Source organism: Lissotriton helveticus, chromosome 4_1 (genome assembly GCF_964261635.1).
Source record: "Lissotriton helveticus chromosome 4_1, aLisHel1.1, whole genome shotgun sequence".
Taxonomy (NCBI): Eukaryota; Metazoa; Chordata; class Amphibia; order Caudata; family Salamandridae; genus Lissotriton; species Lissotriton helveticus.
Genome location: NC_136063.1, coordinates 1,904,613,974 through 1,904,626,686, shown reverse-complemented (window position 1 = coordinate 1,904,626,686; position 12,713 = coordinate 1,904,613,974). Strand labels below are relative to the sequence as shown.

At 41.7% G+C, this 12,713-nt stretch overlaps 1 protein-coding gene across 5 annotated transcripts in view; it reads left to right on the top strand.

Moving 5' to 3' along the window:
- The window catches only part of LOC144829423 (muscleblind-like protein 3), a 559,780-nt gene that overhangs the window by 338,427 nt on the left and 208,640 nt on the right, over window positions 1–12,713 (top strand). For all 5 annotated transcript variants that reach the window (XR_013610658.1, XR_013610657.1, XM_078688555.1 and 2 more), the window contains exon 3: window positions 5,683–5,847. Coding sequence is in view for 3 of the 5 variants with exons in the window: in XM_078688555.1 (XP_078544681.1) it covers window positions 5,683–5,847 (165 nt within the window). In the remaining 2 variants the exon portion in view is untranslated. The remainder of the gene's footprint in view (window positions 1–5,682; window positions 5,848–12,713) is intronic.

The following is a 12,713-nucleotide window of genomic DNA, read 5'->3' as shown; positions in this document are numbered from 1 at the left end:
GAATCCCACTCTTCTCTCGAGCTCTCCGGGCCCGGCTCGCAGTCTGCCTCTGTCTCTCCCCCAGCCTCGGCCTCCAGTGCATGCATCACTGATCTACAGGGCACCCACAGGGCAGGGGGTAACCAGCCTGAAGCACACCACCGCCAGAGGGCACACAAATGCATCATCGGACTCTACATCTTCAATACCCAGGACCTAGCACTCTCAGGCTTCAGTTCCAGTCCGAAGGCAATCCCGGCTCTTGCGCTCCATCACCATGCGCCCTTGTGCAAATCGCAGTTCTAGCACTCAGCCTATCAGTCGACCAAAGGACGAGCACTCTATCCTTGCACATCAGAAAGCTAGCACCCTTTTCTCTAATTCACGGCAGGTTCTAACAGCCTGCCCCTTGGTGTGTCCTGGGCTTGTATCCCCATCCTGGGTGCGCATCTCTAGAGCATTCCACCTCAGGCGCACCTTTGGCCCTCGCACTGCCGCTCCTCCCCAAGGGTACACTGTGTCCTAAAGCACGTCTCCAAGAGTACCACCGGCTCTCGTACCTTAGCCCTCTCTGTACCCATGGATCTACCACCTGCCCCTTAGTGCACCAGTGCCTATCACTCTGAGCTGCTCTCTGTACGCTCGGATCTAGCACCATGTCTCTAGGCGCCCCCAAATCTGTAACACCCATCTTGACCCCAAAAGCTAGTACATTAGCCTTTTGTGCACCTCAGGCTTCTTCTCTTATGCCGATGAACCGCAAGGTCTTGAAACCTACTTGTAGGCACCCTGCTCCACAGCGCGGAGCCCACAACAGTATGGAGTTATTCTAGCCTAATCTGAGTACACTACCCACGTACCACCCCCCCCACCCAGAGCACTGCATGCTACTGCCCCAGCCCCACAGTCCACAATTAACTCTATGCACTCTATGCCCCTGAAATCTGCCCTTTCTGTCCAACTTAGGCTTTGCCCCCCTGCCTTCTTTACCCACCCTAGACCCTGACATCGTGACACACATGTGCACCACATTCACCTGCCCACACCAGCTCTGTTCCGCCTCTGCACTTAAAGTTTCCCTGGACTCCGCGCGCCCCCAGCATGTCCCTATTCACCAGAGGTGCTCCAGTGCAACCTCACCTGTTGAAACTGGCCCAGCCCCACGACGGCTCCGGAGCCCGGGAGAAGCGGAGCTTCGCACGCGCACCAGCGGCTGCAGCAGCAGCAGCACAGCCCGCGCGCCGCTCCTTTTTTTCACTGCGCCGAGCTCAATCAGTGCCAGCCGAGCTAGGCCTCCTCTCCCAGCCACCAGCATCCCTGAGCCAATGGCAGCCCATGGCCCAATCCCTCGTTGGCAGACTGCGAGAGGCCGCTGGTGCGAGTATGGGAGCCCCTCTCAGCCAATACAGACGCTGGTCCAGCAGCGCCAGGATTGGCTTAGCAGGGATACTCGCCGCCCATTAGGATACCGAGGACTGCGGCATTGATCAACCCTCATTCTCCTAATATGCGCAGCCGCCATCCACAGCAAACACTAGTGTGCATGACTGGAATGGTCGGAAAAATTCTTCGACCCAAACCCAACATGCTCAGTGCTGCCTGCTGTGCGCTACGCACCATCCCCTGGCCTGCTGAGTCTGACAATGACATGTCAGTCAGCATGACGCCGGGAGTCAACCTGCTGGCTGCCCCGCCCATCCCCTTCAGACAGAGCTGCAGAGGGAGCTGAGCCTGTCTGCTAAATGACTGCTTCGGGAGTCGGGGGGTACGGCTTGTGGGTCAACGCCCCAGTGCCCTAATGGACGTACTACCACTGTTTGTAGATAGTGAATAATTTTCACCCTGTCTTTATACGTGATCTGTTATGCTTTCTTTCAACAATTATGGTCCACAATGTGGATTGACAACAGAGATCCCCATCCATCACTGAGTTTCGAGACTAGACTACCTTTTAAACCAATATTCTGTTTTCATACTTAAATGCAAACCATTAAAATTTAATGTTCAAGGGGCAGCTCCACCCAAAATTGTTCAGTGCTAATGGACAATATCAATATTTTATTGTGACCTTTGTTACAGTAAAAACAAACTGCAAAGCTACTAACTGTACTGAAGTCAATATGGACAAAATAGCATTACCAGGTCCAAAGAGCTTATGTGCATGGTCTTCGACCTACGACCTTGAACAGTGAGGTTGAGTGTGGGCCTGTATGGTGGCTAGGCTCTGTGCTGACTCCCAAGTCCTCTGGTTTGGTCGCAGGGCCTGCGCCAAGCACCGTTTGTACTCAGGCCTCATTCACAAAGAGAAGAATAGGTCAGTTTTCCCTTCGCTGCAGGTTGAAAGGCAGATTTTGCATCCATAGGCCATTCAGTACAACAGTAACTATTATAGATGTGTTGTAGAGCCTACTCCAATTATCATTGTCATGCCGAAAGATGCTTTATTTTATTAAGGATTTATATTGTTGCCACAAAGTTACCCTTTCTTCTCCATGGATAATAATGTTATCAGTGATGGCGTCAGAGAATACATCATCCGTGACATTTTCAACCATGTAAACTGTGACATTGTGTGTGAGGTCATGAGAAAATGCATTGGGGGCATCTGCTGGCTCTGGGTGCTTTTATGTAGATCCATCAAATGGCACCAACATTATTAGCAAATCAAAGGTTTTTTAATCTCCTTTCACTTTGCCCTGATTTATGAATCTACATGAAACTTGGGATGTTAACACTACGGGTACCATGATAAATGTATGTCTAATTTCAAATGTGACAAAACAATTACTAAATGAGATTTTTCTGGGCCTCTCTTTAACTTGCCCTATACCTATGCACAGCGATATATCTGAATGAAACTGGACATGTGGAAAGTAATCTAAATAGAAGTATCAGATATTTCTGAATTCCAAGCACTGCTAAAGGTGGAAGTAAATTAGAAAAGGCACCAGGGCCCACTCATGACGCTTATTGGCTTTACCAATGATCTTTAGCCATGCTTAAGAACAAAAAAAAATCAATTTTGTAGGCACAAATAGGTGGGCATTTTTTTCTTTTTATTTACCAATCCTAGATGAATTGGTAAATAAAAAGTTTAAAAAAGAACTAAGATGCAACACAGCATCATTTTACAGGTAGGCGACAACACATGACCATGCTTACAAATCAGGTGAGCAGGTTTAAATAAAAAGAAATTACCCATTCAAAATGAATTCGTAAAAAAAAGGTAGTCAAAAGTTTTTTTGTTTTTTTTAAATTGTGCAAAAGCACTTTTTAAAACAACATGTGGAATCGGGTTGAGAGCAGTGACCGTCTAGGGGATGAAGCGAACCAGAGGGAGGGCAAGGGCAAGAGAGGAGAGCATGGAGTTCTAGATGGGATAGAGAAGGGCATGACAGAGATTAATGTGAGCGCTGGGTGGTTAGAGAGAACACACCAAGCGAGGACAATGTGGAGCTCTGATGATGGGTGTAGAAGCACACGAGGAAGGCAGCTGAAAAACATATGCATTCTTCTGAAGTGCTTCAAGAAAAAGATAACGAGTTCTAATTATCTATCAATTTAATGTATATTCACAAACACACATACACACATATATATATATATATATATATATATATATATATATAATGTGTGTGTGTGGATGTATATTATATATTCATATAGGTGCATGTACATTATATATTTATATATATGTGTGTATGTATATATATATATATTCAAATTTCAAAGCTTTATTCGACAACAGTCATAAAAGCAATTTTACATCCCTACTTACACAATACATTAAATACTAAGACAAAGTTAAAAATACATCATTTAAGAAATTGATTAAACACAATGCTGTTGTTTACGAAATTAGCTACATTAAAACATAATGATCAACCATGTCTACACTATCTTTAAGCAGAACCTTGCTACTGTAAAGTGCGAGTACGTATGATCCATGACCAGCCAAGGAATTTTGCAATAGCAATCGCCAGATGAGTTGTACAGTCGGATTCCAATATTCTTAATGCCTCTGTGCACCTGCGTGTACCTAAATTCAGGCACACTGGTTTAATCCATTTACGTCGTGGGTTAACATATAAAGGGCAGACAAACAGTACATGAGCTATATCCTCTTTCAGATCTTTACAAAAAGGACATTTATCGTCTATGTTAGTCGACCATTTGCAAGTAAACGCCTTTATAGGAAGCGTCCCAATCCTAAATTGGAAATACAGTTTTCTGTCAAGTGGGTTTTCAATAATGTCCCAATAAAGTTCACAGAAGGGTACAAGTTTAATATTCAGATAACGTGCAGTTAAGTTTGTATTAGAACCTATACATTGGGTAGACAACCATACCATTTCCCAATACATATGCTTTAGCAAGGCCTTTGATGGAAAATTTTCAGTATTAGGAGAGTTCCATAGGTGATCAAGTTTCAGCTTACTAAGCAATCCTCTTATTTCCTTTAGCCACACGATCAAATGAAAACAATCAGCCCTTATGATATCTTTTAGGGCATTTGCAAAGTGCACAAGTTCTGGCGTAGTCATTAACCGTCTCCAGTATAGCAACGGACGAAGCCGGGCCAGATCCTTAATGCTTTTCCTGCCCAATTCATAGGCCAGTGCTATGGTAGGAGTACTTTGGGGAACCCCAACCAAGCGGCGAAAAAAGATATTTTCCGCCGATGTTAATTGCTTTAGGTTGGAGAAACCCCATAGTTCCGCACCGTATAAAGAAGCACTAACTGCCTTCATACTATAGATTTCTAGTGCAGGAGTAATAGGCTTGGTCAATGATGTTTTATGTTTGTGAGCCACTATGCCTGCCTTTTGATGAAACTTTAACACAGCCATAGCAATATGTTTTTTCCAACTTAGATTATTTTGGAGGTTTATTCCCAGATATGTGAAAGCTTCGACCTGTTCCAATGGAATGCCATTAAAGTTTATAGAACCCTTAAAGGTTTTCCGCTGGTTTAAGCACATGAACTTAGTGTTAGAGGTGTTTATCTCAAGTCCGTGAGCTTTACAGAACTCTCGGAAGGCATTGACCGCCTTCTGGAGCCCACTTGGTGTACGGGAAACTATGAGCGTATCATCCGCAAACATGAGAACAGGTACACGAGCCCCAGCCAATAACGGTGCATCAGTGGGGGAACGGCTTAGGTGATCTACTATCCCATTGATGTTATTAGAGAATAGTGTCGGTGCCAAGACACACCCCGTATTATATTATATAATTTATATATATAGTGTGTGGCACGTTAAACAAATCAAAATGCATACATTTGTGATTGAGTTCCCTCGAAACGCTTGCTCCCAGTTCAAAATATTTTGCTCTGACTTATTCTGGTAGTACTTTTGGCATACTCACGGAATTCAGTAGTTAGCCAGGAGTACTTACTCTTGTTGTACTTTAGGCCTACGTTTGGAATTCAATAGTTAGTCTGAAGTGCTGAAAGAGTACTTCACATGTACTCAAGCAAAACTTTATGAATCCATTCCTTTGTGTTAGCTTTGTACTGGATTTGTCATTCTGTTGTTTCAAGTTACCATCGTAGCTTAAAGAAATTGATCGAATATGAATTTTAGATAAAAACAGACTGCATGGTTCTACAATCTAAACATAAAATGAATTGATTCATGTATTCTCTTTGTACCAGAGCAGGATATTGTATTTGATACTGTGAATGTGCTCTCTTTATAGGGCAGATGCACTAGAGAGAACTGCAAATATCTTCATCCTCCACCACATTTAAAAACACAGCTAGAAATTAATGGACGCAACAATTTAATTCAACAAAAGACAGCAGCAGCCATGCTTGCACAGCAAATGCAGTTTATGCTACCCGGCGCTCAACTGCAACCAATTGTAAGTAAAATTGTTTCATAGCATGTTGATGAAAGCTAGCACTTCTGTTTTATATCGAAGATTTTTGCAATTTGTGCTGTCTTTTCTGTAACAAATTACACAACTGAAAAACACTCACAGTAAACCTATTGTCAGTTGCTTTCATTTTTTAAATGTGTACTGTTATTGTTCTTTTTTTGCAGCATTTGTACTGATATATTTACAACATTCCAATACACTCACCATCTCAACTTCCATGTCATTTTATCATCTATTCTCAATATATGTATTGATTGTAAGACATTTCCAATTGTTGATAGATACAGTAATTACATTGATTAAAAAAAACCAAAGAGATTTTTAAAACATTTTTTAAGAGACATATAAACTAAATATTCAGTAAAACAGCAATATAATTAGTACATCATTTGTAAGCAATTTCATGGGCAATTCAAGAGTGCATAATTTAAACATACTACATATAAAGAGAACCAAAAACCATTTTATTAAACATCATATTACAATAGGTTTTTAAAAAAAATCCCCCTCATACTCGAGCCACATACAGCTGTTCTCTGTATTAACTGTTTGGACAGTCATTGGTGACATGCCATAATTAATTTTGTCTTCCACTTAACGATCAGCCTATGTGCATAGAAATATATAACATTGCAGGGTCACACAATAATGTAATATTTCATTTGTTGTCACAGTATTCAAAAACTATTTAGCAATAAAGGTCTAGTCTGAAGCAACACAATATAGTATGGGACCAATTTCCCTTTTCATCTGAATCACATCTAAAGCAATTAGCTGAAAGCTCGGGGTTAATCACATTTAAAAACAAAGAAGTACGATAAATGAACCGTTGTGCATGGAACTCAATTTATACAGTAGGTGGCACCTTTTAGAGCTGAAAACGTCATTCAATTAACTTTATTCCACATATCCAATGTTATTATAATTTTTTATTTACTCACCCATTTACCACAAACTCCAGTAAAATGTCTTTCTTTTAGACTGGCCAAGTAGATTTTCCAGAACTCAACAGATCTCAAATTTGAGTTTTGAAATCCAAGATCAAATCCTTATTGAAACTTCTATTGCTTGGGTCAATACCTAGGACAAAAGTATATAGAGCTTTGTAACATCAAATCATCCATCATTAAAATGTGTTTTTTCTGTGGCCCTATACTTGAAAGAGATCTCCTTAAACCATTTGTTAAAAAGTCTGAGTTTAAAAACAAATTTAATTTGCCATCTAGATAATGTTTATTTATATAAGAATAGATCATACTTTGTGTTATATTCCCTAAAACACATAGCTGTATTTATATGTGGAACAATAAATTCTTTTGAATCTGCTCTTTTCTTATTCTTATCAAAATATGTACATGCAAAATGCATTTGTTTTGAAGATGCATGTATAAAAGTCGCAAAATAATAGGTTTTGATATTCGAAAACATTGAGCCTTCATGTGCAAGGGATCTATTTAAAGTGCTAAGTTACCATTCAGGAGTTTTAGTTCCTCATATGAATGAGGGAAAAAACTCTACTTCTTAAAAAAGAAAAATTAAGATTAAAAAACACATAGGACTGCAGTGAAAGCAAAACTGAATAATGGAAAAATTGAAATTTTAATTAGGGTCACTCTACCAACAATTGTGAGAGGGAATGAAATCCATGTAGATAGCAAAGGTTGTATTTCATAAATGAATGGTGTATACTTTAAATCATATAACCCTCTAAATGTGCTGTAAGATACATGTCAAATAGTGCTTAGCTTTGTTATCACATGACCCTCAAATCTAGGTTGCTAAATCAGCTGGAATATAGTCACATAATAAAATATTTGTTTCTCATTTATTAATTTTGTATCCCACCTAGTTCTTGAATCTGAAAACTTTTGAAAATCCTTTACTCTGTTTTGTTATCTGTTTTAAAAAATAACAATATATTGACTCCTTTTAATTAATTTGGGTAATTATTTTTAATACGAGTTTTTATTGGTATAGCACACCAAATAACTATAGTGAGAAGCTCTATAAACAAGCATTTGCAATGCAATAGGTCTCGCATTACTGATAGTTTGAGGTGTTGGCATTGCAAATAATAATGCAACACCAATAGCTCATTCTTTCAGTAATGCGAGACCTACTGCATTACAAATGCTTGCGTAGTGAGCCAGGAACCAGCATAGCATGTCTCAGTGCAGTATTACAAGCTGCTCCTAGAGGTCCCTAGTGAGCAAGGCACCTGCATTGTAAGTCTCGGTGTAGTACCACAAGCTGCTCCTAGAGATCCCTAGTGAGCTAGGCATCAGCACTGCATGTCTCGGTACAGTACCAGAAACTGCTCCTAGAGGTCCCTACTGAGCAAGGCACCAACACTGCATGTCTCAGTGCAGTACCGCAAGTTGCTCCTAGAGGTCCCTAGTGACCAAGGTACCAGCACTGCATGTCTCAGTGCAGTACCGCAAGCTGCTCCTAGAGGTCCCTAGTGAGCATGGCACCAGCAGTGCAGGTCTAGGAGCAGTACCGCAAACTGCTCCTAGAGGTCCCTAGTGAGCAAGGCACCAGCATTGTGGACCTCTTTTGGTCACATATGATACTGCACCCTGCAGAAGAAATCGTAAATCCACCTACCCATAATGCATTGCATGCAAGACAGTACTTTGAGTACATTCAAATAGCTATGTCCATATATACAATTAGTAGCTTTAAAACGTGACAAAAGAATTATTACATTAATTTCAGATTAGGTTGTACTCTGTGTGGAGCTAATGAAGGGAAATTTATAGAAGGTCTCATATAAATGTGAGATGTTCTAGTGAGTGAAGTAACCACTGCCAGCCTAGCGTAGAAGCAAGTGTGTGTCTTGCCCGAAGCCTTTTAAGAAAATAGAGCCTTGAGGCTGTAATTAAAACCTAGGGAGTAACACATGTAACAGGGGGTGTCCTAATAGGAGGTTACAAGAAGAGACAAGGCGGTACTAAGGAGGGACTAATTAGCATATTGACCAATGAAAAGCCACCATTTACAAAGGACAGGGACAGGAGCCAATTAAAAAGATGGGCAGAAAGTGGGTGCAGCTTTACGCCCATATCCTGACTAAAGCATAGAAAGCAATGCACTTCAATGGAGTGCAAGTAATTTAAAGGAGCATTGGCATTCCCAACAGCTCTCGCCTATATGAGAGCTACTAGCTTTGCTGCCATCTTTTAGCTATGCTGTTGAGCAAGCATGGGTAAAAGCAAAAAAAATAATAACAAAAATATAGCGCTATGATGCAGGGTGTTTAAATTTTTTTTTTTTAAAGCACTACGGACGCAGCCAGTGCTTTTCTTATGGAGAGTGGTGGGCAGCACAGACAACGGAGGCTGGGTGTGAGAGGGAAGAAGCAACATGGAAAATGGGGGGTGAGGGGAAATCGGTGGGAAGAAGCAGTAAGGAAAACAGTAGAAGATAATAAAAATAGTACCTCAATCAAAAGGCCATCAGCGGAAAGACCCTAATCTAGATGAAACAATCAATACTTGGTCCATGCTCCAGACAGAAGAAGTAGTGAAGCTGGCACGCCCTGCCCAATTACGAGTCAGCACATGAGAGGGACAATGAAGCCCACAAATGGGAAGCAATGGGCAGGCTCCAAGCCCTTCATAGTAAATAATATCTTTGGCAAGCAAGACTGCAATTGCTATCACAGACCTAAAAAGTAGTCCACCTATTCACAGGTGGAAGGATACAGGTCAGCCAACCCAAATGGTGGTAAATAAGTTATGGCTGAGACAAACGTAAGCATAGTGATGAAAGTCATGGAATAAAGAGCAGGGAACTGAGACAGAAAAGAAAGGCAGTCAATCTTGAACAAGGGGCTGAACTAAAGTCCATTCTTTATATGTTGTATGAAAGAGGTATGCAGGTCCTAAGCTTAAAAAAATGCAAACCTGTCTGTGGCAATGTGCCGAAGCCCATCTTAAATTTAAATGCTGCGCCCAAGATGGTGTGCCTTGTTAAAGAGCGCTGTACATTCAATCAAATCTGCAGCATTCTGAAGTAAAGCTTTTAAACGCAGGAAGAAACAAAGCGTCTGTAAATATTATACAAACTTTTGATGATTTTGCAAAATTTGTGCTAGAGGTTACCAGTGGAACCAGAATATCCCAGGCTTGAACAAATTACCAAACCTTGGAGGTCCAGGGTAATCAAATTAACCTCTACCTGCCTCAGATCAACACCTTCAAAAATGGAGTAGCTATCCACCCTATTTTATTTTAGTACAAAACGGAAACTAGTCACTTACACCTCAATTTTTTAATGTAGATTTTGATTTGCAAAACTGTATTTTTCAATTTTTGGTGCAGGATAGTGTCTGCAAAGAATATGTTCAGAACGGCCATTGTATCCAAGTCTATTGCATGGCGATTTATGGAAATGTTGACATTGCGGCCCTCACTGAAAGTCTGCCACAGTCACTAGCAAGACCTGGTTGTGCTCTGCTTTATACACTGACAAGAACTGCTGCTGCATGCCCGTACCCGCCATGTTGTCAAAATAATATACTAAATGCAGCATTCACCCAAGGACAGTTTGGTACTTGGTGCAAAGATTTACAGAGGAGCTACAGAGCATGCAACATTCGACAGGCACACTGCCAACCTGCTTGTTCTTTCTGCATGTAAATAGTTGACTGTTTACCATGCAACACAACACACCCAAACCAGGCCTAAACCTAACACGTGATAGACGAGGCCATAAAGACGTTTTAAGGCATGGGCAAATTGAGCAGATAGCCAAGACCCCACCATCCAAAGGCCCCATGGGCAAAGAAACGTGTTTTTTTTCTTTTTGCATGTTTCACTATACTAATTCAACACTAATCCTCTATGGGTCCCGGAGTTGCGAGCTACTCGCCGAAAAAGCGCTTCGACACCTCGTCAGGAGTAGTAAGCGCTATATAAATGCAATTACAATTTTTGTATTTTTATCTATCTCCGCCTTTAAAGTAGAATTCAAAAATGTTGTTCGGCCCATGGGGCTTGAATTAGCAGAAAATGCGTAATAAAATTCAATGTTGTTCTGAACAAAGACCCCCCCCCCCCCAAAAAAAAAAATGTTTCTTGCCCCGGTTCTCACAAATCCTGGATGCGATCTGCCATCAACGCAGGAGTGTTGCCACCGGCTGAAAGCCCAACAGAGCCAACTAAGCCTTTTATCTTCAAGGGAGATAAAATGCGTGCACTGGGGTGAGCAATGCAAGGTCATCAATTTGAAGTATGAAGAATCAGTCGGGTTTTGGGGCATGATATGTGGAGAATAAAAAAACGAACCAACTGCCTGTCGGCGCAGGAAAAGTATGACCCCGCCCCACCCCGACAGGCTGCCTGGGCTGCACACAATAGACAACAGCCCGGCTGGACCCTACACAATAGACAGAGCGCAGCTGGAGGCGTGAGGGAAGAATAGGGCAGGCCTGCCATGCTTATGCAGCGCGTGCATTTTCCGCATACTTTGGAAAGGGCAGCCCTTCCGGACAGGGAGTGGGGACATGGCTGTCCCATGCTACTCCCTGAACCTCTCCCGCAACCAAGACTCGCCGAATAATAAAAAAAGAAAAAACAAAAAGACACGGTTTTGTGCATTTCTCAGATAGGCAAACAGAAAAGCGAGATAAGAATGTCTAAATTGGACAATAAAACGTGACCAAATTGTAAATTGAAAAGTGAGCCTTTTTTTGCACTTTTAAACTAATTATCATGAGAACAAGTGTTTGCAGAAAAAAAACAAGCTAGCAAAAAAACAAAACAAGCAAACAAATCCCCCCGGCCCTCACTTACCTACCTCCGGCCACAGAAACGCTGGAACACGCTGTGACGCACACCGCAAGTCGGCCTGGAGCGCGCCTCGGCAGAGACGCGGGAGGACAGGAGCGTGACGCGCGTGCACGTTGACGTTCCCGCGCGTTCACGGACCTGAGTCGGCTCGTGCACAGGTCTGGAGCTGCTCGCTCACTGCTCTGACTCCCTTGGCAGGGAGCAAGGCGGCTATAAGTCTCGTTGGCGGCAGGGCTTCGCCCTGCAACGCCAGCGAGACCTAAAAAGGGCAATAGAATCTGAGAGAGCGGACAGCCCTGTGTGGTTTCATGGTTCACCTTCAAAGTTCCAATATCTAATTAATTCGAATTTAGTCTAGCCTTTGTGCCTCCAAAGAAGGTTCTAAATATGCTAGTGAGCTGAAAAAAAGACCCAATGTTTGTAGAATAAAAAATTGGTTTCCCAGTGCATAAGTGCGAAAGGCTTTTCAGCGTCTAATAAAGGCACCATTGCAGGAATCTTCATAGTATTAAAACTTTTAATGCTTCCAGTAAATAGTTTGTATTGGCATATAATTGATGCTCAACAATAAAACCATTTTGATCTTTATGGATCAGCTTACCAGCAATTCTATGCAGTCTGTGTTGAGTATGCTCATTATAAATCCATGTCTTCTAGGTTGTTACTTTTTTTTAAAAGCTCACCGCTATCTTGTATCAAGGGATGGAGGGCTAGCACTACCTTTTAGAACATAATTTTCCAGTGTGAGCAAGTAGGAGTTTAGGACTTCTCCAGTTGTGTTAAAAAATTCATTTTGAAAATCGTCCTCTCCACTTGCTGTCCCATTTTAGTAACATTAAAATTACAGAATCAAGCTCTTGGTGTGTAAAGGATTCTACTGGGCTGATTGCAGATTGTCATACAATGAAAGAACCAGCAGTGTGTGTGTAGAAAATTCTCCAGATTTATTAGATTATGCAGCTTATCATAAAATTGTCTATACTTACTGGACAAAAACAATGTTGTTATGTCATGGTATGGTATGTTATGCTATCAGTTTTTTATAGCATGCTA